Below are 27,816 nucleotides of genomic sequence, written 5' to 3'. Positions count from 1 at the left end.
GAGATATATATATATATATATATATATATATATAGTGAAGTGATTACTGCAATAAGTTTAATTAGCAACCATTATCTCATTTAGATGCAATAAAAATAAAAAGTAAAAAAGAAAAAGAAATTTGTTTTCTTATGATGAGAACACTTAGGATTTCCTCTCAACAACTTTCATATATATCATACAGCAGTGTTACCTATAGTCATCATGTTGTACATTACATCCCTTACATAGATTTTTAAATATTATTTTCTATTGCTCAGCTTCGCAGGAGAGACTTCATATTAGTTGCATACAAACCAAAAGCTTTGGTATTTTTTTGATCTATAAAAAGTATAACAGCTTATTTGATAATATATTATTTTGATAACCTAATACTTTTCAAGAGGCAAAACCATAACAAATATTTTCCCCAGTAATTGCTCCTCATAAAAATTCAATTATTCTCAATTGTATTTTTTAATCTGAGAAGTCCTCTGAGGTATATTTAAAAGGGCTAAATTTAGTCTCACATCCTCCAAAGATAAATCTACCAGAGAATGGCTCCCATTAGACAACCTAGCTCATTTAGGACACTATAAATGTCTGTAGATTATAATATGTGTAGGGGTGTTGCAGTCAATAAAACCAGAAAAGTAAACTGGTGTCAAATTATAATTTCCTTGAATGCAATGTTGAGGAATTTGGACCTTTTCCTGAAATAATTTGGTTTCTGAGCCCAGAAATGACATGACCAAATTATTTGGGAGATTGCTCTTGTGACAATGATAAGTATGGATTGGAAGAAGCTGAAACTGGAGGCAGGCAGACTAGCAAAGAGGCTGTTACAAGTCCTGGGTCACCATAGTCCAAGAAGTAAAAGAGGTTAAACCAAAAAGTAAGGAAACTAACAAGTGAGAGGAGCTAAGGGACTCTTCATCTCTTAAACCCTAATTCTAGTATTATTTGATATGAAGCCTTCTTTGGGTCAGGCAGAGAGGATGAAAAGAGAACATATATTCAAGACATATAACAGAGGTAGAATAAACAGGTGCTTGTAATTGACTAATTTGGAAGGTGATAGAGAAAAAACAAGTTTAGAATAGCTTCCAAGTTTCTATTTTAGGCTACAAGGGAAGTAGTGGTAACATTCATCAAAATAGGAAATAGAGAAGTAAGAGGCAAGTTCTTTCTACCATTGCTTTATTGGGACAATCAATCCTTCCTTTCCTTAAAGGGACTTGGGCTCCATCTTCTTATTTTGGCACTGATGGTTCTCCATTCGCAAGACCTGTGAGCTCTGCTCACAGTGTGAAGGTCCAACTTGTCCTGGGAACATAACCCACTGTGGCCTGACAGGGGAATAATTCTCTGAACCGGTCTTCTCCAAGAGTGAACTGCTTTGAGAAAGAACTTTCTGTCTTCTTTGGGCTTTAACACTAAGGAAATAAAGAAGTCCTCTGAGTCCCTTCATGTTGCTGAGAATTTTACCGAGAAAATACTTTTCTATTTCCCGAACATGTCGAATACTTTAATACCTAGGAGAATGCTGATGCTTGTGTCATTTTCCTTGCTTGAAAATCCCTTTCTGCCTTCTCCATCTGGTGAACTCTTCATCTCATAACCTCTAATGTCAATATTATCTGATATGAAGCCATCTCTGGGTCAGTTCCTGAATTACACGTTCTCAAAACACGACATCTGCTAGGTAGCATGAATCCCAGGCATAATACATTAACACATTAATTTCAAAATTACTTAATTTCTTAATTTTCTCATAGAATATAAGCTCCATCAGGGCAGGGACTGTGTTTTGTTATGTAAATCCTTGAATTACTATTAAACACATAATAAAAATTTCATATTATCCATTATTATTGTTAATTGTAGGTTTTTATGTCCACTTCACTAAGTTGTGAGGTACCTGAAGGAAGTGACCACATCTTAGTGCCAGCCCTTAGCCTAGCCATCTGATATGTACTCAAGAGATGTTTGTTATAGTAAAGAAAGAATTGTTTGGTTAATGAATTTAAAAGGCATAATTTACAAGGAATTTGTAAAATGAAGTATCAGGGTAGTACCAAAGTAAGATAGTCAACTTGTTATTTTGTCTACAATGATAATGATGATATGAAGAATCAGACCTTTCTTCCTTTTTGGGCAGTTAGCTAAGTGTAAAATTCAGGTTCAGAAATATCATTTTTTTGACAGCATGTTGAGAATCAATGGCTGAACTTACGACTTTTTTAAATCAAGATTGCCTTTATATAAATATAATTACCCATAAGAAATAATGCTATTAGAATTCAGTGTCCTTTACAGTTCTTTGATTGAAATGAGCTTTCATTATGAGGCACATTTCACAATGGTCTCATCTAGAGTTGATTTTTTACCCATTGTTCTATTTGGTTTCTATTGTACAGTCCGTTATTTCTGATTGCTATCCTATTATATTTTATTTCACAACTTCTAAGTACTGATTGTTATAATCATATTTTAGAATGATAATCTTTATGCCAATTTATATCCATGGGGAAAAAATTAGTCCTGGTTAAGACCAATCAAAAAGTTATCCTAAGTGAAATTTATTCCTAAATTGCTATTTTAAGTGAACATATGCAGCTAAAAGCACATATCATTCCAATTATTAAATAAAAGCTAATTTTATTTCTATGTATTGATAGACACTATGAAAAAATATACCAGTAATGTAGGTTTTAGCATTCAAATACTAAGGGAAGAATCTCTAGTAATAAATACATAGAAGAAAAAATATCTAGTTGAGTCTGAGGCAAATATTATTTTAAGAAACTTAATTTAGAAAATTAAGAAAAATTAATAATTTTAATTTATAATCATAATAAAAAATAATTTTTCTAATTAACTGAATTTAGAAGAAAAGATTTGTGGAGTAATTTTCTTTGAAGATATAATAAACATAAAAGTGAAGAGGCATACAAACTTGAAAAATATTAACATCTTTACCATATTTTCAAAACTATAAAGTAATAAAAAATAAAAGAAACAGAATATATATAGAATCACAGTCATGGTTTCTGAAAAGTTGAAATTATAAACATCAGAAATCATACAAAAACCCACAGAATAATTTATGAAAAAGAAATTGTCAAAATGGAAAACTAGAATATTGATAATTCAAATGCAGGAAGGAAAAAACTTAAACTACTTTGAACATTGTTGGACCTAGAAGGTATTATGCTAAATAAAATAAGTCAGACAGAGAAAGACAAATACTATATGATTTCACTTACATGTGGAGTCTGAAAAACAAAACACATGAACAAACAAAACAAAACAGAAAGAGTCATAGACACAGAGAACAGATGGTTGCCAGAGGGAAAAACGATCAGGAGGATGAGTGAAATAGGTGAGGGAAAGTAGTACAAACTTCTAGTTACAAAATAAATGAGTAACAAGGATGAAATGTACAGCATGGGGAATAGAGTCAATAATAATGTTTTAACTTTGTGTGGTGACAGATGGTAACTAGACATCATGGTGATCAATTTGTAATGTATAGACATGTCAAATCACTATGTTGTGCACCAGGAACTAACATTGTGTTGTAGGTCAGTTCTACTTCAAAAACATACAAGAAAACAAACAAGCTCATAGAAAAAGAGATCAGATTTGTGGTTACCAAAGATGAGGGGACAAGGAGGGGGAATTGAATGAAGGTGATTAAAAGATACAAATTTCCAGTTATAAGGTAAATAAGTACTAGGGATGTAGTGCATAACATGATTAACATAATGAACACTGCTGTATGTTATATAGGAAAGTTGTTAAGAGAGTAAATACCAAGAGTTCTCATCACAGGAAAAAATATTTTTCCTTTTTCTTTTATTTTGTATCTACATGAGATGATGGATGTTGACTAAACTTATTGTGGTAATCACTTCATGATATATATAAGTCAAATCATCATGCTGTATACCTTAAACTTATACAGTGCTATATTTCAGTTATAGCTCAATAAAAGTGGAAAAAAAATAAAATCAATTAAAGCTGCAAAGGCTATGCAAATACTTTTATACATATTTTCTGTTTTTTAAATTTAATTTAATATTTTATACAGCATGTTCTTATTATCTATTTTATACATATTAGTGTATAGATGTCAATGCACATTATCTCTCATGATCCCAAAAGCACCTTTGTACTTAATTTAATTAAGTAGTAATATATTCATTTCTTTGCTAGCTTAGTATTATCAAAAAGTTTTTTTCTAATCAAGAACAAAAGTTTTAAAACTATTTCTTTTATATTTTTTGCCTAAAATCTACTAAAACTCAAATTAATAAATCAGGAATTTTTTTAATGTGTGGTGTATCAGACACCTCTGGGCCTTAAAAGACCTCTATTTTTACTTTAGGTCTGCCACCAACAAACCATGTGATGCTCTTTTAGGTACCTAATAGCTCAGTAGAATGAGTGTATTTAGAAGTATGCTTTTGGCAATAAGAAACAGAATTCTGAGTAAAAGTGACTTTTTAAATAATAGGTACCTTGTTGTCCATAGCAAAGTCTCAAGATAAGCAGTTCCAGGGTTTGTTTCAGTAGCTTAATGATTTTACCAAAAGCTCAGTCTTTTTCGATTTTTCTACACTGCTATTCCCAGCATGTTGGCTTTCATCCTTGAACTTGTTACCTCATGGTTTCATAGTGTCTGCTGCAACTCCAGACATCACATTCTCATTCAACCATGAAAAAAAGAGGAAAAAGAGGGACAGGTAAAAAAGTTCTCATGCCTCTCTCCCTCTTTTAAACCAAGGGGAAAAATCTTTCTCAGGATCTCCCTCAGAATCTCTTCTCCTCCTCTTCCTGTTCTAGTGGCCAGAACTGAGTCATATGCTCATATCCTAGCTGCAGAGGAGGTTTGCCTCATGACTATTTGGGATTTCCAGTCTCTGATGCAGGGCAGATACCGCTAGCAAGGAAGAAAGGGAAAGGAAATGACAGTTGCCTGGGAAACCAGCCATGGCTACCTTGGCAGATTATTTTCAAAGGCCTTTATCTGCTAAAGGTCAAATTCTCCGACATTTTAGTCACAGGGTTGTTTCTGTATTTTACATTAGTCAGGGTATCAACAATCTAAGGCCAGATCTACATAAAAGTACATGAATTAATATTTACAAAGCCCAAAGTGACAAGTTGTAATTTTTTCATTGAATAATAGGAAGAAATAATGAGCCTGAAACAATGAGCCTGTGTATGTGTGTGTGTGTGTGGGTGTGTGTATGTGTGTGTGTGAAGAGTCTCTTAGGAAAAAAACTTGTTTTTCCCTGCTCAGTTATCTATGAGTTTTAAAATAGCTTAACTGTGCCTGAGTATTTTTTCAGTAGCGTTTGAAATCTCTTCATGAGCTTATAATGTAGGTTGCAGCATATTCTAGTGAAAATGAACATCTTCATAGCTGATTATGTTTCCCATAACCTCTTGATTAGACTGCTTCAGTGCAAGCCAGGAGCTTCAGTTCCTGAAGTGTGACCATACACAGAGATAATTGTCATGGTTTCTGCTCATATGGCACCGTTTCTCCAGAAAGAGTTCAAAAAGTCTTACAATTTTATCTTTACTGCATTGTCATGAGTTAGGAATGCACAATAATTTTTGGCCAGTGGGAAAGCTCACGTTCAGAGTGAATGAATGACAGGTTCTGGTCATAAACCCAAGAAGACTAGAGAGAGAGGAATGAAATTCAGTCTTCTCCTCAATCTAATTAGAGTAGTGCAGAATTTGTCTTACAGCTGGTTGCTGTTCACAAGGTTCTATTTTATACTTTAATCTATTTCACTGGAGAAGTTTATCTTACCATATAAACTAAAGCTATTCTTGAGAGGTTACTTGTAAGTTTATTTCTTCATACAGAATTTTTTTCATGTTATGCATTAAATTAAAGATACGTAGTTATAGGAAAGAAAAGTTTTCCAATAAGACATCATGAAATCAGCTTAAACTTTTAAATGTTGAATATTTAAAAGGAAAAAATATTTCCCAAGGAAATACTCAAAATAATGTGACAGCTTGATGTAAATTATATATTTTAAATATTTACTCTAAAAATTTAAATACTGCAAGGAGAAACATCTTAATTAGAAGCATTCACAAATTGCTTAATTAGACGAATTCTAAAAAATTGTCTTCCCAATATTCTTTGACAGAATAATAGATGTTTAGTTTAGTTACATATCCTTCTGGGATATCCAAGAAGCAAGTTTAGCTTTTTGTTGCTGTTCTTGGGGGAAAGTTGAATTGAAATGATGGAGAGTACATAAATATTGTAGCTGTGACATTGGCTTAAGATATAGTAATAATCGAGGAAGAATTTTTTTTTAATTTTTATTGGAGTATAGTTGATTTACAATGTTGTATCAGTTTCAGGCGTACAGCAAAGTGAATCAGTTATACATATACATATATCCACTCTTTTTTTTCAAGATTCTTTTCTCATGTAGGCCATTAAGGGAGAATCTTTATAGAAAACATTTTATCATAGAAATTATATTATGTTACTGGACAATGGATTTTAAATTTTTCCTTGTGTGTAAATATAATAAGTTTATGTTTCTTCAACATGAGGTATGCTGCTAGTTGCATTTTTAAAGAATATCAACTCCTGGGCCTTCTTGTCTTTAGTACTTGTGTTGTAAGGAATGATTTACTTCAAAATGTATAATACAAGGCTTCCCTGGTGGCGCAGTGGTTGAGAGTCCGCCTGCCGATTCAAGGGACAGGGGTTCGTGCCCCGGTCCGGGAAGATCCCACATGCGGCGGAGCGGCTAGGCCCGTGAGCCATGGCCGCTGAGCCTGCACATCCGGAGCCTGTGCTCTGCAACGGGAGAGGCCACAACAGTGAGAGGCCAGAGTACCGCAAAAAAAAAAAAAAAAAAAAAAAATGTATAATACAAAGTTCATTTAAAGAAATATTGTGAACAAGAGAACATGGTAGAATCAGCAGGTCCAAAGTATAAAATGTAAATGTCCATTTAACATAGGACATGGATTAAGTGGAAAGATAGTATATTCTTTCCCTAAGTTCCAATACGAGAGAAACATTGGACAGTAGCAACTGAGGGGAGTTTTCCTATCCTTGTGACATGAATAGCCACTAATTAGAGAGTGTTTGAGAACATTTGAAAGACAAGTTAAAAGATGGAATGAATAAGCCCATGCCAAAAATTTGCAGAATCTTGTGAGAGTCAGCAAACCCATGTTATTGCACTGGGAATTTATGGAGAAACAAAATTCTGCCAACTTTATGTGGCTTCAGAAGTAATTGTACACTTGAATAGATAAAACCTCTGAATCTGATAAAAAGCAAATCATAGACTGTATAATTTTATCAGAGTGACAGATGCACCAAGATATTGTGTTATTTCCCGTCATTGCTCCAATTGGAATCTTTTACCAGATTTGCAATTGGATGAATGCTATAAAGTAATAGCATGCTAGTAAGGACTTAATTTTCATAAATGCAACCAAAGGACAGTATTAAGAATAAATGTCCCTAGATTCCAGTAACATGTACCCTAAGAAATGAGAATTTCAAATAGTATATAAATATAGTTATCTAGTGGCAATTACCTAATGATAAATATTTCCAGTCCTTAATTTATCTATTGTATCAGGTTTTAAAAACTTAAATATTCTTAGGGACCAAGCTTATATCATAAACCCACGGAGCTATCTACATGTAAGGTCTTAAGGACTGATGTAGACCAGGGGTTGGAAAACTATGGCTTATGGTCCAAATTTGGTGGCCCCTTTTTTATAAATAAAGCTTTATTGGAACACAGCCATGTCCATTGCACTACAATGGCAGAACTGGGTAGTTGAGACAGAGACCATATGGCCTATAGAGCCTGAAACCCTTCTTGTCTAGCCTTTAATAGAAAAAGTTTCTTGACCCCTGGCATAGACTACAGTGAGCTCTAGAAAATATTCTTTTCAAAAAACATTCATATTTAAACAATGGTCAAGCCAAACAGTCCAGGCCAGTTTTAGATGATTGGCCGCTGCTGTGAAAAGAGATCCTGTGCCAGCTCTGTCATTAACTTTCTGTGTGACGTTGAACAAGTCACCAAGTCTCCTCTAGTAAGAAGGGAGCACTTCTTTTTCCTAAGGTTGCTGTGCATAAGGCCAAATGGCAAAAATCAATATGGTCTTTTAAGGAGAATGTGAAAGTCAAACCAGGGAAGCATGTCCAAAACAGTCATAAATGCAAGAAGAGCCTGAAGTGGCTATTGGGAGTTAAGATGCAGGGCCTGACAAGTCAGAGTTTCAAGAAGACAAAAGAGGATGATTCGATCAAATTTAAATCCTATATTCATTATAGAGAAACACACATGCCTGTGTTTTCATGGACTAAGTATATCCATGATTCCATGGACTGGGATGGACAAGAACTCAATTTCATCATCTGCAAAAAAGTATTTACAGTGTTCTCCTAGTCTAAGAAATGTCCTGTGGGAAAGAAAAGAAAAATGTTTTTGGTCACATAAACAGGAAATTGTCTAAACTAATTGAATCTGTTAAATAATCACAATGAACATTTGTATGTTTTATAAGAAGTCCTACTGATAAGAAATCTATTTAACATTTTTTAAGCAAGATTTGCCAAAATGTACTGACCGTCTGAAATTTTTTTTAAATCATGCAACATTTATAAGTCCTTAGGAAAACTTCAAGAAACTCTGACCTCAATAATCTCTCAAAATATTTCCAACTCTGAAATTCTTCTGTAAGTATTTCAATACCTAACTCTTAAAGCACACCTACCATATGTCAATCACAATTTATGTGCTTTACCTGTATTAACTATTTTAATCATCAAAATAACCTTATGATGTAAGGATTCTTATTATCATTCCCATATTACAGATGAGAAAACTAAGGTGCAAAGATGTTCTTATTGGTTTAAAGTCAAACAGCTAAGTGAGTGGTAGAATCAGGATTTATACCCAGGTTGTCTGAATTCAGAGTCTATGCCCTAAACTACTCTCCATTTAGAGTTTTGTTGCTATATTTCAGATATCCAAACAAATGAAAAACTCACCTAAATATTTCACTTAGTATTTTTTATTATTTGGATTTTTTAAAACCTACTATTGAAAATGTCAGGAAGTCAACTTAACACAAGATGCAGATATCCTGGGACGGATGAATCTCAGCCTTATCTGCCTTTATCATCAAGCATAGTTTACAATAAGTAAGCTAATGTATATTCATTATAATATTCATTAAAACAGGCCTATCAGGATATCTCCTTGGCAACTGTTAATTAATTATAGCTGCCTCCTTGGCAACTGTTAGTTAACTGTAGAAGTCTGATAAAAATTGAGTGGTTTTTCTTTGTAAATATTCTAGAATTCAAACAGCTCACTGGTAAAGAGTTATTCATTCACGCACATATGAATATCTTCATTAAACAAACTGTTTGAGAAGCTATTTGTAAGATCAACAACTTACTTGCTCTCATGAAGCTTCAGTCTAGTAGGGGGAAAATAATTAGCAAGTAAACAAGTTTTAATTTTCAGTATTAAATATTAAAATATAAAATTAACTGAAAATATTTAATTTAATTTTTTAGGTTAATTTTAAGTGTTAAGAAGAAAGTGTAAGTGTTAAGAAGAAAATGGAACAGGGCAATATATAACATGAAGATGGGAAGGAGATTTAATTTTGGGTAAAGGGGATATGAGGAGGAAAAATATGAGCTGAGTTGAAAAGGAGCCAGCTATGAGATTTACGAGTTAGAACATTACAGGCAAGAGAAGCAGCAATGATAAATGTAACAATCATGGAAACTTTATACATTTCTACAATTTTTACATGTATAATATGAACATAGGTTGGTAAACATCATTTAATACAACTAATTTCATTAGAACTTGCTCATTCAGATAACTAGGTGAACTTTACAAATGAATCTAAATAATCAGAAAGATATTTGGTTCAGACAGGAGATGATCAAATTGTAGGCATAACTGATAGAGAATGTGACCCAAACTGTAACAAGTCCTGATATTTTCTCCCTAACCTATGGCAGTGATCATGCCTTCAAGCCATTTGTAAGGGGAAGTCACACCAGTCAGATTCCTGTGTTGGGACAAAGAGGTAGGCCCCAGACCCACGTGTTTACTGTAAGGACAAAGGAGTACAGTCAAATGAGTACGTAATCAAGTAGGCTGCTTGAAGTGCATAAGAACAGGCCACGTGGGACCCCACCTAGTAGAGTAAGGAGGTAAACAAATGGATATAAGAGGCTCACCCTCCAAGGAATCAGCAAGGAGAGGAGATAAAAGCCTGGAATATTCCTCTAGCACAGTGGATCTCAACTAGAAGTAATTTTGCCCCCCTAACCTCTACCCTGGGGACATTTGACAATGTCTGGAGACATCTGAAAACTGCAGAGATTACTACTGATATTAGGTAGGTAGAGGCCTTGGATGCTGCTAAACATCCTACAATGCACAAGATAGCTGCATCCCAGATATCCCCTTATCCAGCCATGAGGATAGAATGACAGAGATTCGTGCAAGAAACTCTAATGGGAATTTTTAGAATTTCTTCACTTTGGACCAAAATCTCTTACATTCTTTAAGGATACATGTTAGTATTGTGGACTTAAGCTATAATCACAGAAAAACCTCAGCTTCAGATGTACTCTTTTAGCATTTTCATTCTTTCTTTTCACATATATGACTCATATAGCAACGTTCTCCAAAACCCAGCTCAAACTTCATCTTTTCATAAAGTTTTCCATAATTACCAAACTGTCAAATGTTCCTTCTTCTGAGTTCCTATGGCAATCTATACATACTTTTATCCTAGCATTTATCACCCTGTGAAGTAATTATTCATTGAAAGGTCATTCCCATTTTAAAAATAGGTCTTTCTGGGTAGAGACTATGTAAGATGTGCTAAACATCCTACAGTGCACAAAGTAGTCCCCTATATCAAAGAATTAACTGGCCCAAAATGTCAATAGTGCCAAGGTTGAGAAACCCTGCATCCCAGAAATCTTTGTAACTTCAATGTCCACGTGGTACCTGCCATAAGGAAGCACAAAGTGAATGAATAAATGCTCACAAACACTACTAACATAAAAATACCATGAGCTCTATTTTATTTTTCTGACAAAGCCTTACTTGTTTGTGTCCTAATTAAATTAAAAACCTATTACATATTTCATCTAAAAGGAACTTTTTTTGGACAATTTGACAATGATTATAGTTTAGTAACTAGCACACGAACAAGAAAAGCAACAGGCTGCGTTATAGACTGTCTAAAATCTTGTGGGTAAAGACAGTCATTTTGAAAGGTGTAAAATGTAAGAAATAATATAGAATGACATTTTCAAAAAGCAGAAATAAGAGGGTAAAATTTTAAAGATATGTAAGAAATCATATTGGAAAGTAACTTTAAAAATGGAAGTAAGAATGTAATGATAGAATGAAACTTTGGTGATAGTAATTAATGGAAACTAGGATCAAGAAAATAAAATAAGATAAAATTAAAATAGAAGAAAAGATATTTTAAACAACAGAACTGGGCTTCCTTGGTGGCGCAGTGGTTGAGAGTCCACCTGCCGATGCAGGGGACACGGGTTCGTGCCCCGGTTCGGGAAGATCCCACATGCCACGGAGTGGCTGGGCCCGTGAGCCATGGCCACTGAGCCTGCATGTCCAGAGCCTGTGCTGCGCGACAGGAGAGGCCCCAACAGTGAGAGGCCCACACACCGCAAAAAAATTAAAAAAAAATAAAATAAAATTTTAAAAAACAGAACTTAAATAAGCTTCAGGAAATAGTTTAGAGAACCTCATGGGAAAGCCTTTTGTCATTGTTGTTCCAGAGCAAACAAAAGGAAAATTGTTGCTCATTCAAAAGAATGGCAAAGGAATCGTAGGAAGCTATGTCATAAACTTAAAATATAGTTTTACGTATGAATTTATGAGTCAAAGATTTCAAAAGCAATAGCCTAAAACTAGGATGGGAAAAGAAAGTCTTAGAGGTGGCAGAGAGGCTACCTATCCCCATACAAAAGGAATCAAACAAACTACACTAATGGAAACATAAGACATAATAGATACATTTATACATTGTCTTGGTCAGCCCACGTCTAAAGAACAGTGTTTAATTCTGAGTGCCAGTTGGCCTTCAGAGATAGAAATGTTTCAGATTCTGTGGTCCATATGGTCTGTCTCACTACTCAATTCTGCCATTGCAGTGCAAAAGAGCCATAGATTATATGTTAACAAATGGGCATGACTACATTCCAGTAAAGCTTTATCTATAAAAATAAAAGTGCCAGGTTTGTATCTCATCCTGTTTGGAAGAGAAGCTTTGATAAAGATGATCAGGGTGTTTAGGTTTCTGGAAACCCCATCATGTAAGAAATGATTTAAGAGATCACCAATATTTAACCTAGAAAAAAGAGATAAGTCCCAGAACTAATAAAATTTACTTTAGGACACTCAAGTACAAGACATCACTCATGTCTTCATTTAATAAAAATAATTGTGTCTTTCTCTTTAACCACCATGGCTAGAAAAAAATGTATATTCTCAGGTTTATGTGATACGCATCTTGGAGATCAGTGAGAACTACAGAGTTCCTAGAGTTCAGGAAGTTGTGGAAAGGCTTCTGGTCTTCAGCTCATGACGGTTCTCACTAGAATACTTTTTGCCTAAGGCTACATGGTCAAGTCAAATGCAGGTGGCTTTACTACTCCTGTGGTCATTTTTCATTCATTGCCATGCTTGGTCACTTGGTCCTTCACCTTGGTTCCCAAAGTTTTGGTGTTCATTGTTTGTTGGACGACAAGGTGGTCTAGAAACAAAGCTTGAGAGAATCTGCCACTCCTCAGTATTCCCAGACTCAGAAGAAAATCTAATTTTCTCTTCATGGAGCACAGCCACTACTGCCCCTTCCACTAGAAGCACCTATTCAGTGGTATAGGTTTGGCAAGAGGTGAGTCAGATGTTCTTACAATGCTGGCCAATGTTTCACAACCATCTTTGGACTGCTAGTGGTCCCACACAGACCCTTCTGGGCATCTTGAAGTGTAAAGGAGACATATATATATATATATATATATATATATATATATATGAAAAAACTAACAATTCAAGAAAGTTAGTGACCAATGCCAAATAAATCATGGAAAAGAAAGCAGATAGTATGTGAGCTTAAAAGGAGAGATAACTTTGTGGTGGAGTAGACAAGAAACATCACTTATTTATTTTTCAAATATTTATTTCTACTCAAGACCTTTTACCTGAGCTCCAGTCTTACACAGGCGCACATGTGCACGTGTGTGATCATGCGTGCACACACACAATTTTCTCCTAACATAGGACTCACACATTCACCTCAAATTCTCTATAGTATTTAAAAAAGTATTCACTACATCCAGCTCTCTCTACCTTAGATTTATTCCTTTGCAACATTCCCACAGTGCTACTCAATCCAGAAACTAGCTTCAATTCCTTCCTCTTCTTTACCTTCCACATCCAACCAACTATCATCATTACCAAGTATGTCTTCACCAGTGCATCCCTCATAGTTCCCGCCATATCATCCATACTGCCATTGTCTTATTTCTGGCCACAATTATATCCCACATAGATTTCAGGACAGTCTTTTATTTGACCTTTTTGCTAGCACATCTTCTCCACATTTCCCACACCACTCCAAGCTGCCAAAGTGATCTTTCTAAAATAAAAATTTGATATATCTTCCCTATCTAAATCTTAAAGCTTCCATTTCCTTCAAGCTAAAACTCAAACTTCTTTGTTTAACATAGATGATCTCATGATCTGGCCCTTGTCTACATATTATTTCTTATTTCTTGCTATGTTTCTTATTTACCATTCTTACTAACCTGCAGTTCCTTAAATGGGCTTTGATCTCTTTCAATGCCCCCCTTTGATGTCTCTTCCAAAAAACATCCATCTCTTCTGATTCTGTAGCCTGATCAACTGCTACAAAGTGAAGGGTCAGTAGAGTCTCTTTTTTTTTTTTTTTTTTTTGCGGTACTTGGGCCTCTCACTGTTGTGGCCTCTCCCATTGCAGAGCACAGGCTCCGGACGTGCAGGCTCAGCGGCCATGCCTCACGGGCCCAGCCGCTCCGCGGCATGCGGGATCTTCCTGGACTGGGGCACGAACCCTCGTCCCCTGCATTGGCAGGCAGACTCTCAACCACTGCGCCACCAGCGAAGCCCGAGTCTCCTATTTTTTACTCCCACTCCCCAACGCTGAAAAAGCACTTCTTTAGAATCCTACACATATATTTTCTATGGCATTTAGTCTATTGGGTAAACATGGCCCATTGTCTTAACCATTTTCTTTCAAGATTATGAGCTACCTGATAATAGGAAAAACACCTTTCATCTTGATAACCTTAAAAGTTGAGAGATAGTAGGAAATCAATATGTTTATGTTATTGAATAAAAAGTATTGAAGATGTATGGATAAAGGCATATTGAACGGGAGAAAAAGAGCATTAGCAAAAGCTTAAAACAGAAAACTGATCTTCTCAAAGTCATCACTAATCTACATGTTGTTCAATCAAGTGGTCATTTCTCCAGTATGTCATCAATTTTTCTTACAATTTGTTATTTCTTCCAACTTGAAACGCCATCTTTACTTGGCTTCCAGTTCTTCACACTCTTCTGGCTTTTCTCTTGTGATCCTAGTAGCTTCTCTGTCTTCTTTCCTGGCTCATCCTCATGTCTTCTTAGACCTATTATCTTCTCATCTACACTCATTCCTTTGGTGATCTCACATGCTCAAGGCTTGATACCATCTGTATGCTGACCATGCTCTAATGATCTATTTTGCCTGGACTTCTTCCCTGAACTCCAGACTTGTGTATATAACTTCCTGCTTGACATCTCTAGTTGGCTTTACAATGGAAATTTCTAATTTAGCATTTCTTTTTTTTTCAACCTTATGAGGTGAGGTATAACTGATAAATAAAATTGTAGGATATTTAAAGTACATTGTGATGATTTAATGGAAGTATACATTATGAAAGGAATCTTCTCATCTAATTAATTAACCCATCCATCACTTCACATATTTATCTTTTGAGGAGGAAATTTGAGGGGGGATGGACAGGGGTGAGAACATTTAAAACCAAGCTTTTGATGAACCCAAAACCCTGCTCACCCTGTCTTCTCCATCAGTCAATTACACTTCATCCTTCTAGTTGTTCAGACAAAAACACACTTTTAATCACATTTGACTCTACTTTCTCTTACTCCCCACAATCATTTCATCAACAAAACATTTGAATCTAATCTTAAGTATGTCCAGAATCCAGCCACTTCTCACCCCGTCCGCTGCCACCAACCTGACCAAACCGCTGTCACCTCTCATTTGGCATTTTCCATTAACTGCCTGTTTGATCTCCCAGCTTCCACCTTCGTCCTCCTCGGTCTGTCTACAAGCCTGAAATCATAGGTATCATTTTAGAACAAGTCACTTCAATATACCTTTGATCAAAGCCTTTCAGTGACCCTCCATTTTACTCAAAATCAAAGCCAAAGTCTTGGGCTATAAGACCCCATATTTTCTAACTCCCCATTATCATGTCTTTACTTCTCCTGTCCCTCAGTCTACTTCAGCCACACTGGTTACCTAGGATGTCTTCAAGCAAGCAACGTGTCCCTGCTTCAGAGTCTAGGCACTAGGGTGCTCCTTCATTTCCTTTAAGCATTGGCTCATATTTCTTCTCAGTGAGACCTGATTACCCTATTAAAAATTGCAGTCATGTTATATGAATTCTTCCTATCTTCCTCCTCTTCTTAAGTGTTCTTCATAGCACTTATAACCTTCTAGTATATTATTTTATTTTACTTAATTGTTTTATTTATTGTCATTATCATCTCCACTGGAATGTAAAGTACTTTTGAGGAGGAATTTTTGTTTCTTTTCATCCAGTGCTATTCCCCAGACCCCAGAAGATTGTCTAACTCATAATAATCTTTCAGTAACAATTGCTGAGTGAAGAAAGAGCACACACATTTTTTTGCATTTATGAGTGCCTGCCAGAGTCTGAATTACAGTAGTATTTCATTTGCTACTCATAAAAGCCCTATAAGACAATTACTACATGAATTTTAAAGATGAAGGAATGAAAATTTTTTGAGATTTGAGTCAACAATGCCTCCAGAATTTCTGTATAGTCAAGAGTTGGAGACAGCATTCTGGTTAGTAGGGAGATAAAAAACTTGAAAATCAGAAAAATGCTCTCTTCTCTTATGTTGTATGTTATACTTGAGAATGGTTTGGTAAATGCTGATTACACATGGCATGTGCTAAGGTACATCTAATCTTTGGCACCAACTCTTGCCCAAGGTTTAATGTTGTTCAAAGCTGCAGCATCATTCAAGCCAATATGTTTAGGAGACAATGAGTACAAAAGTTGGGGGTAGGGGATTAAGAGGTACAAACTACTATGTATAAAATAAATGAGCTACAAGGATATAAAGTACAGCACAAGGAATATAGCCAATATTTTATAATAATTATAAATGGAATATAACCTTTAAAAATTGTGAATCACTATGTTGTACATCTGAAGCTTACATAATATTATAAATCAACTATATCTCAGTAAAAGAAGATAAAAAAGTTTTTCTGTAACAGAATTTCATTTAAGGAAGTGAAAAATGACAAGATTGATGATGAATTTTTGGCCATATTGTGAAATTTTAGAACGCTTTACTAAGAATTGGGTTTATCCGTTGGTTTCCAAAACCTGTGGGGATTCTTAAAAATATGAATTTTGGAGCCCCAATTGGTACCTCCTATTGGTATAGATTTTTAACAAGCTTCCCAGATTTTCATTAAGCATCCAGGCCAGAACTCCATCCATAGACTGGCATTTGGAAACATGGTAAGCTACTAAAGTTTTTCAAGCAGCAGTTTGCATATGTTACTGTATATTTGCAACTTACTTCTCCTTAAAAAATACCCCCGTATCTGTGCACTATACACCCAGGTAAATCTGATAGGGAGGTGGGTGGAATGTCTTTTGGAGCGATGTGTCATGCACTGCCTCACAATAATATTTTTCTCCATCTGTTATAGGTCAATGCACAAACTGGCCCAGTTGGAAAGACTTGACCTTGGCAATAATGAATTCAGTGAGCTGGTAAGCAAATGCATTTTCTAAATTTGATAAATATATCCCAGGGGATTATTTCTTTTGCTCTGTCTTGATAACCCCAGGCATTAAATCATCAGGTGCACATTTACATTTGCTAAATGAAATAAAATCTGGAATTAAAGTGATTGTTTATCTATATAGTAAGCTACAGGGAATTGAATAATATTAGGATTAACTTTAAAAAGCGGGGGTATGGATAGGCAGATGCAAATTGTCAGTTTTGACCACCACCTATATAGCAGGCACCATGTTCAGAGTGTTATATATGTTGCCTCATTTAATCCTGATTTGCCATGTTGCCACGCAACATGGAAACAAGCTCAAGGTGGTCACTGACTTACATAGCTTTTATGTGGTTGAACAGGAATTAAACCAAGACTTGATTAACTCAAAGTCCATACCTTGAAGACTTCTGCTTTGGCTGCTTAATGGGCATAGCATGAGAGGAGTGGTCAATGGCCTTTTATTTCCAATTGTACTGAAAGTGTCTTTCTAGTGAACATATGTTATGACCTCACTGCCAGCAAAATTGACAGAATTTTGACTACTCCTTTTAGGCTTAAGTTTTCTTTAAATGTTCCTGAAAACCAAAATCTCAAATGCAAATTAGAAAGAAAATACTCTTTTACGAGCAGACCCAGCCTGTTTTACTCAGAGGTCTTCCACTTGAACATCTTCAAATTTCAAAAATCAATTCACCTAAATTGTATTTTAACTATTTTTAAATTGAAACATTTAAGAGTGTAATCAGCTTTTCTTTTGCAGCTATGTTACTAGCTACATGACCTTGTGAAAATGACTTAACCTCTCTAACCCTCATTTTCCTTTTCTATAAAATGGAGATTATAATGGTTCCTCCCCTCCAAGGTTTGTAGGAGAATTAAGTTAAAAAATGTACAGGGCCTGGAAAAGTGATTCCCAGTAAATGCCAATGTATAGGGGTGATAGGGTATAATTCACACTACAACTTGAATGTGCAAAAAAATTAACTTGTTTTACTTTGACCGTAACTAATTTGATCATTGTCCCAGCCTCTATCAGCTCTTTATTGAGGGTAAAAACTGACTTCTATTTTTCTATGATTAGAAGTTAAATCTAATTTTAGAAGTTACATGGTCCCTTTAGGTTGTGTTCATCTTCTCTGCATAGAAATTCTCTGTAACCTCTTGCCTTCCCCTGCTTGTCTCCTTAAGATGGAATCTGAGTGAGTGCGAAGGAAGGTACGTATCTTTCTGACATGAGGAAAAGAGACCCCCTGTCCTCAGGCTGGATTTCAGAAGTGCTGGCCTCTGGGCTGATGTTTGCAGCTGATACTGCCTCCTGTGTTAAATCTGCAATTCTGAACCTGCCAGTTGGTTCTTTGGGCTCAGGCAATACCCCCTGGGAGCATTGGTCATCTTCCTCTTGCTGGCAGTGCCATCACCCAGTTATCATTGCATATACATGCATAAGTCTCTCTCCTGTCTTCCCTCCAGCACCATGCTTGGAAGTTCATCCCCGATTTCTGTTGTGAAGGAACCTCACCAGCCATAACCTTAATAGTGACCCCATAGCAAGTCTACAGGCTCTGAGAGTCCAAATGATATGCAAACTGAAAGAGGTCCATTAAAAACAAACTTCAGAGCTTCCTTCTGCCTGCTGCATCACACTGCCAAGCTTGCTCTGCTTTGGATGCACCCAACTTTGTTATAGGGCAGCTGGCAAGGTGGCCTCAACACAGTAGAGCAAAATGACCCAGTACATAGTTTAATGCACCTCTGGCATTTTTAAAGGAGATATTTATTAGTGTAGGTAGAGAGAGACGTAAAGGTGGTGAATAACAGTGGCAAAACTATTGGTAGTTTTTTTAAATTAGTTGTTAAGAAGTTAGGATCTACCCATGATTCCATGAAGACATGTAGCTTGGCCTAGTAGTTGAAAGAACATGGACAATGGATTCAGACGACTGAGGTTTAACTTTCAACTCCATCACTGGTTAGCTGGGTACCTTTGGGTCTATAGCTCACTCCCTATCCTCAGCTTCCTCTTCAATAAAATAAGGGTATCAAACCCATATATCTCACAGACTTTTTGAAAGAATTTCATGCAAGAGAATCTATAATAAACACTTAATGTATGTTTCAAATGAATTTCAGTTCTGTCAGGTATATAATTTTGCAAGCCTTTTGTATGGATACTTTGTGAATCAATATTTTACTATAAATATTTGCATTGACAAAGTTGAATAGGGCATGTTTATTTTTTGAAAATAAGCTTACTAAAGGTAAATTTTAAATACACATATTTTGACTTATGCTTCTGATGTCTAAGAAATCATCATCTGAGTAAAAACATTTTTTACTTTTGAACTCCCAATATTTTATGCCTGTCACAAAGTTAAGTCTCTTAATTTTTTTTTGCATTTCTACTGGGGTGCTTTATTTGATAATAGTTATTTGGCGGGGTTGGGGGGAGTATATTTCTGGAACTTCACATTTCTAATGTTATTTACTTTTAATCAAATATTTGAATTTTATTCATCATATGTGTGGGACTAGCTGTTATTTCTCTGACAGTAACAATTTTTAATGTGAAAATAAGAGAATTTGCTCTGATAAGAGGCTTCTAGAAACAAGAGCATATGGAGGAAAGGGAATTAAATTCCAATCTGTAGCTAGATATTGACACCTAGGAGATTACTGTTAGATGATTCATTTTGTGTGTCATGGTAAAGAGACAGATGTGAAGAGATGGCAGTAAGTAAAAAAAAAAAAAAAAAAATGAGAATGAGAATGAGAAAACCTAATGAAGAAAACAGAAGTCTGCTTGCTAGAGAAGCAAGGTACATATCCCAAACAAGGTCTGAAGTAGAAATATCTACTTATGGATGCTTTCGTAACAATAAAAAATTGTAAACAAAAGAAATTATCTTATGTTTCTACAGGAATAACCACTAGAAGATACTAGACAAAGTTCTGGGAACATAATAGATTCTTAAAACCTTTTTTATGTGTGTTTCTTTCATGGCTTTTTTATCAATATAAAATTAATAAGTGTTCATTTAAAATTATTAGAAAGTTAAAAGAAGTATAAAGATGATAGTAAAAGTAATCTGTGACCTCATCCCCATATATAATCATTATTAATATTTTTGGTATATTCTTTCTCCCTTCCCCCATTTTCTTTTAATGAGGTCAAATGAGCATTATTTGGAGCCTGGTCAGAGATGGGACACTAGTAGGTTGATGTGTGGAGTTGGATAGCATCAATCCTTAAAAATCCTCTGTACACTCTATGTAGTACATTCTTCACACTGTTACAATAATTAGTGAGATCCCAATGTCATGGAATGGTCAGGGACCCTAAAACAGATTCAGTGATTATCATGGGGTCCAAAAGCTGTATGGTAGGATTATATTTCAGGTATAGATATATTTATCCAATGAACTAAGAATTGCTATTTGTCCTGAACTGGTGCAGGAAATAATGGAGCCCCAAAGCAAATCACCATGAGCCAGAATACTGGAAAATGGAGCAGATTGAGTAGCAGAGCCCTGAGGAGATAGGATGGATCCAGTAATAGTATGAGGTCATGGTTGACCATCCCCCAAAACTAGCTCTAGCTTCCAAGCTCCTTTACTTCCTTTCTTCATCCCCCCTTCCCTCAAAAGGAGAGGACTGTGGCATACAGGAAAATGTCACTTAGAGCCCCCAAAAACTCTGCTATGGGAACATTCATCAAAAGAGTCAGTCATAAGAAGCAAAATAAGAAAGCTTTAAGGCAAGCCAGAAAGAGAAAATTGCTCAGCTCAGAGGAGGCTAAAAGCAGACTGGGAAATGCTCTGTGTATGCCTTAGAGTCCATGATCGTGATATAACAATGATCATGACCTTCTATATAAACTATATTCAGTTCCATCCTGTCAGGGATATTTTTTACATCTGTGCTCATGCATGAGGTTGGTATACATTATTCTTGTGTACTTTATCCATGGGTTCCTGTTTTTCATCAGTTTTGAAAAATTAACAGTCCTTATCTCCTCAAATGTTGCCTTTTAACTGTATCTTCTGTCTCTCCTGCTGGCATTTGGATTAAATATGAATATGAGTGATCTTGAAATAAGTGATTTTGAAATACCATCTTATTAATTATTTTGTAAGTTTTTTCTGGAAAAGTAATCAGATAAAGGGTAATTTTTAAATATCTATTTCATGTCCTTAAAGAAAGTCTTCCTGCCTCTGCACCTAAAATTAGCCAGGATTCATTCTCCAGAGTTTGAGGCATCATGATGAGATCATTTTAAGAGTATTTTCAACTCTTTGAGCTATTTAATGTGTCAGTTACTGACAGAGATATTTCTAAACTACAGACCATTCAAATTCTGGATTAAAGAACAAAACATGGATTTTAAAAAACAAAACACCTAAATGACAGCAACAAAAATATTTAAAGAGTAAAAAATATATATTTTTCTGTGATAAAAAAACATTTTTTAAACACATGTAAAGATGGATTGAATTTAAAAGTTCAGAGAATTCATCAGGAAATGAGTAGCATCATTTTTGTTTTGTTTTGTTTTGTTTTGTTTTTATTTTTGGCTGCGTTGGATCTTTGTTGCTGTGAGCTAACTTTCTCGAGTTGCGACGAGCGGGGGCTACTCTTCCTTGTGGTGCACAGGCTTCTCATTTTGGTGGCTTCTCGTTGCAGAGCACGGGCTCTAGGCACGCGGGCTTCAGTAGTTGCAGCACGTGGGCTCAGTAGTTGTGGTGCGCGGGCTCTAGAGCACAGGTTCAGTAATTGTGGCACATGGGCTTAGTTGCTCCACAGCATGTGGGATCCTCCCAGACCAGGGATCGAACCCAAGTCCCCTGCACCGGCAGGCTGATTTTTAACCACTGCTCCACCAGGGAAGTCCCAGTAACATCGTTTTAACTCTCTAATATTTGAAACAGTATGTCAAGCCATCTTTATAAAAAGATTTCATAAATTCAGCTATCCATGGACTGTATTAGAGGATTTATATTCTATAAAGCTTCTTTATAGAAAAGCTTAAAAAATAGTCTGCACTCTACAAGTCACTATTTTAAATGCTTAATAAGGCTGCAGATCACACTAAGCAAGAATTTCTAATCTCAATATTCAAACTGAATTTGTTTCTGTTGACTTTTTTCACTTTATTTCATAGAATCAAACAAAAATTTCAAATGGATAGATCAAGTAAAGAATGGAGTCACTCTGAGCAAAATAACGGAGAAGAAATGCCAGTCGTTGTATAGACTATCTGTTTGGTTTTATAAATAATATGAATGTGTTTTCATAGAAATTTGAAACAGCTGAGTGCTGTTTTAACTTGTAATTTAAATTGATTAGAATTAAATTAAACTTTACCAGTAGCGTAACAGCCAATGATTTCAACTCCCTAGTTTGCCCAAGGTGTGCTCATCCTTAATTACCTAGGATGCATGTATGCCTGAGGCAAGCATTATATTTACATATCTGGTAATTTCCTTTATAGATAATTACAGTGTAGGTTTGCCACACTTCCTAATAAAATTTTGTTAATTATTCTTCAAGTAAAGCTTATAAGAAAAACAGAGTAATAAAAATACAATTTGTCATCTTATAACAGGCCATCCCATTTTCAGGGAAGATATTTAAAGCATCCTAATTAGTAACGCTTCCATTTCCTGCATTTGTAAAACTACTGAGGCCATAGATTGTGTGCGTGTATACACATATAGAATTTATATAGATCACAGACATTGCCAGAGGTTATCAATATATCAAGAGAAACTTGAGAAATGAAAGTAATTTTTAAAATGATTGGAGACACATCAGTTTCTGTATCAGCCAAGGTCCAGGCAGGGGGTAGAAACTATATCAAGTATGTAACAAAGAAAGTTTAATATAAGGAATGGATAATCATGTACTAGAAAACTGGAAAGACAGAAAGGGGACTCTGAAGGACCACAGATGTAATAACTCTAGGAAGCAGCTACCACCTCTAGCTTAGGGGACAAATGGAAGATGGTAATATAAGGAATTATGAAAACTTGAAGCTGCCACTCAGACCTCTAAATAGGGGCACCAGTCAGCTGATGTCTTCAAGGAGCTAATAAGGCTAGTTCTAATTGTGTGGAAAAAATACAAGCTGAAAACAACTGCTATTGCTGGAGCTTAGTGTCACTGCAGGGAGCAGTGCTGCTGTTGAGATACTAAATGCCCAGGAAGTAAGTAGAATGAGCAAGTCCCTTCTGCCTTCTCTAGCCTCCCAGCCCTCTCCAGTACACCCAGTCATCAGAGCCTGATGCAGAGTCACATATCAAAAAAGAAATGTAGGGCTTCCCTGGTGGCGCAGTGGTTGAGAGTCCACCTGCCAATGCAGGGGACACGGGTTCGTGCCCCGGTCCAGGAAGATCCCACATGCCGCAGAGCGGCTGGGCCCCGCAACAGAAGAGGCCACAACAGTGAGAGGCCCGCATACCGAAAAAAAAAAAAAAAAGAAATGTAGTTAACCTCAGAATTACGAAGTAGAATATTAGAAAAGTGGGCCACAGCTAAAAGACAATAGCTTAAACATTTAAAATAAAACAAATGGTTTTTTTTGCCAACTCAATTTTGGCATCATTTTCTCCAGAAAGTTTTCCCAGCCTCTAGCAGAGTACCAACTCCCAACTGGCTCGTGATAATTGTTTCTAATGAATGAATGAATCATTTGACTTTAAAAGTGAACAGTTAAGTCAATTATCTTCATCAGAATCGTGCCTACACAAATTGAAAATTTTTGATTCAAACTAAGCAATAATAGAGGTGGAGGAAATGCTTTAGTTTATATGAAAAACAATCATTCCATAATAAGCTATCCTTTTAGGAATCAATTTCAATTCACTTTAAAACATACTTGTAAATGAGTTTCTCCATGAAACTTTAAAGTACAAAATTGAGAACTGTGACCAATAAATAAAACTGTATTTCCACCAACTCTGGAATTTGAAAGGAGTCCTTGATGAATCATTCAATTAAAAGGTGTTTTATGTCTGAAAATAATTATGGAGTTTTTTTAGATAGGAGGATCAAACTGGGGTCTCCACTTTTATAGGTGCAACATCTGTTGACCGAGGGCTTTAAAAAGCAATTTCCAATGTTGCACATACAAAAAAATAAATAAATAAAATAAAACCTCATTTCTTTGCTTTTAAACTTTCCTTTTCCTAGCAATAAAATAAGTTATCTTGGCCTCTGTTTTCAAAGGAAACAGTTTTTCTCTCATTGCCATTTCTTATTATTGCAATAAGACTGGGTACTATAAATGAAATTAATTAGCTCTGTTTCCCTTTCCATAAATAGATTTTTCTAAGAATGGCATATATCTCAATGTAGTCAAGTGCCTTGGTGATTCTGTCAATAGTGTCAACAAGAGAAGTTAAAGAAAAAAGAAATGCTCTCTGATTGAACCAGGGAAAATTATGTGAAATAAGAGTACAAATTTATAACCAACACTTTACAAGGAAAATAAGTGTATTATGCAATCATGGAGTAAACCCAAGAATATTCTTGAGTTGTGAATAGGGATTGTGAATCATCCAAAAACTAACAAAAACTGTATTTAAAGTAATCAAATTCAAAATGACATCTTCCTCATTGAAATGCTGAAATGTATACTATCTGGATGTATTATCTGAAATTGAATCAATAAAAAATTTATTTGATTTCAGGTTTCACAACAAACCAAACCCAGAAGACAATGAAAATGCTAAGGAGAAATATAAAGAAAGGGGGATGGAGAGAAAGAGAGAGACATTGTGTGTGTGTGCGGGGGGGTGGTGTGGGTGTGTGTGTATGCATGTATGGAGAGCGTAATTGTTAGGGTGGCCAGGGAAGCTTTACTCAGCAGGTGACATTTTAGCAAAAACCTAAAGAAGGCGAGGGAGCAAATCATGCTAATATCTGGGTGGAAGATCGTTCTAAACAGAGGGAACAGGCAGTATAAGCACCTGACATGAAAGCAAGCCTGACTTGTGGACAGCAAGAAGACTAGAAGGTCTGGAGGAGGGTAAGTGAGAAGAGTAGGTGATAAGTTAATTTGGGGAGTTTGGAGGTAGTTGCACAGGGAGAGGTAGAATCCTGTAAGACATTTCAAGGATTTTGGCTTTCATTCTCAGTAAAGTGGAAGCCCTCTGGAAGGTTTTGAACAGGTAGAACCCATGGTCTGACTTACATTGTTATGTTACATTACACTACATTTGGTTGTAGCATGTTACCTTAATTACACTGCATTACATGACATTACCAGGATCAGTTTGAATACTGTGCTGAGGATGAATGGAAAGTGGGTCAAAGTGGAGTCAAAGAGACCAGTTAGGAAGTTATTGCAATAATATAGGCAAGAAATGGTAGTGTCCGGGGATGGGGTAGTAGCAGTGGAGGTGGTAAGGACTGATTTCTGGGTAAATATTAAAGATATAGCCAGAAGTAGGATCTGAACTTGTAAATTAGGGACACCTTCTTTCAAAATATAATACAAAATTAGGAATACATAATTAAGTACAAAAGTGAATGTTTACTTAAGATGAAAAAAAGAAACTATGAATTTTAAATTACAAATTAAAATTAATAGAATACAAATTGAAAAGCTGATAAATGTTGTAAACATCATTAAATCCAGAAAAATAACATAATAGCACACATCTGTGATACTCTTTTTTTCCCCCTACATATTGGCCTCATGCTCTTTGACAGTGTGTTCGTATGACAAATATTTTGTAATATCATTTTCTACGGCGATAATAGAAAAATAATCCAGGCTTTCCTCTACCATGGTTTTTATTCCTGATAATTTGGAAACATCTGTTTCATCTTTACAATTTTTCATTGATACAGCTTGTAAAATTCTAGGATTGTCAAATCTGGGAAAACCTCTGACTCCCTACATTTCAAGCCTTGTTTCTCTTCCTCCACCTACACACTGAGAACCAAAGGACATATTCATGTCCCAATACTTTCCTTGGCCCTGTACCTTCATGTCATGAGGGTCAGGGGAATTGACACAATGAACAAAGTATTTCTGGAAGCCATTTCTACTCTAGATGGCTAACAATAGGTTAACTACGTGGAGACATGATTGCAAACCATATAAATATATTCCATTAAATCTATACTAAAGGTATTCCCATGTAACTCCCTTTTATCTGTCTCCCCAAAATGCCTGTGGCCATTCCATCACCACATGACATGAGAGAAATTGCAACATAGTGGAAGTCAGGGTAGAAATTATAGTTAAAAGATCTTAATTTTACCTAGCATTTCAGGCCTAGGCACATACCTGTACTCCTTTCTTATTGCTGATCTGTAGCAAATGACCACAGACTTAGTGGCTTAAAACAATACAGATTTATCATCTCACAGTCCTGGAGGTCAGAAGTCCTAAAATCAAAGTGTCATCAGGGCTTTAATCCTTCTAGAGACTTCATGAGAGAATCTGTTCCTTACGTTTTCCAGCTCCTAGAGGCTACCTCATTCCTTGGCTAGTGACCCCTTTCTCACATTACTTCAATCTCTGTGTCTGTCATTATGTCTCCTACTTTGATTTTATTTCTATCATTGCATCTCTTTCTCTGTCTTCTCCAACTCCCCTGTCTTCCTCATGTAAGTACCTTTGTGATTACTTTGGGATCACTGACATAATCCAGGATAATCTCTCTTTCTCAATATCTTTAAATTAATCATATCTGCAGATTCTCTTTTATCCTGTAAGGTAGAATATTCACAGGTTCAGGGGTCAGGACATGGACATCTTTGAAAGCCCATTGTTTAGCCTACCAGTAAGGTCCCTGTCCCCAAAGATTCATGTCTAACCACTTGAAAATGCATCCACCCCAACTCAAGTTCTCCAAAATTCTCACTCATTACAAAATCAACTCATGTATAAAAGTCTCATCTAAATCTCATCAGCTCAAAAGTCCCAAATTTCATCATGTAAAGCATCTAAGTTAGGCATAGGCAAGGTTCTGTATACAATCTATCCTGGGTCCAAATCACCTTCCATCTGTAGACCTGTAAAACTAGAAAACAGTCAATCTGCTTCCAAAATATGATTGTGCAATAGGCATAGGATAACAGTTACAGAGATTCCCATGCAGAACGGGAAAAAAAAATGGAAGGACAAAAAGTAGTCTACACTCAAAACCAATATCAAAATTCACCCACGCAAACTCCATGAGGTTTCAAGGCCAGGGAATAAACTCTGTGGCTCAAGACCCATTGCTCTGTGCCTTTGGCTTTACCCTCTGCATCATTCTTCCTTTTCCTGGTAGGAAAGCAAGGTTTACAGCTGAGTAGATTTATCAGCCTGTTTCCTGCTTATAGAATTTTAGGAGTCTGGCAGTCTTCTTTTGTCCTCTCTCTATTCCTTTCAGTCCATGCTGGCAGTGTTTCTGTTGATACAACAGTCTAAAGAGCCTTGTGGGTCTCCCATTTATATCTTGAAGATTTCTCCACTACACAAGGGGTTCCTCATGGATCTTTCCTGGTTAATCTCATGTCTATTCCTGGCTTCTTCTAAGATGTCTAACAGGTTCCATGAAACACCTACCTAAGCACTTTGATCCTTACAAGTCACTTTAATCCTTAGAAAGGTTTGCCCCAGCACACCCTGACTT

General features: G+C 35.8%; 1 protein-coding gene across 5 annotated transcripts in view; it reads left to right on the top strand.

Moving 5' to 3' along the window:
* Positions 1–27,816, top strand: part of LRRC7 (leucine rich repeat containing 7) — a 502,831-nt gene that overhangs the window by 303,677 nt on the left and 171,338 nt on the right. For all 5 annotated transcript variants that reach the window (XM_049699435.1, XM_033407473.2, XM_004280746.4 and 2 more), the window contains one exon: positions 17,101–17,164. In XM_049699435.1, the coding sequence (XP_049555392.1) occupies positions 17,101–17,164 (64 nt within the window). The remainder of the gene's footprint in view (positions 1–17,100; positions 17,165–27,816) is intronic.

The sequence above is a fragment of the Orcinus orca genome, chromosome 1 (assembly GCF_937001465.1).
Source record: "Orcinus orca chromosome 1, mOrcOrc1.1, whole genome shotgun sequence".
NCBI lineage: Eukaryota > Metazoa > Chordata > Mammalia > Artiodactyla > Delphinidae > Orcinus > Orcinus orca.
The sequence above is the reverse complement of the archived record's forward strand: the minus strand, read 5'-3'. Positions and strand labels throughout refer to the sequence as shown.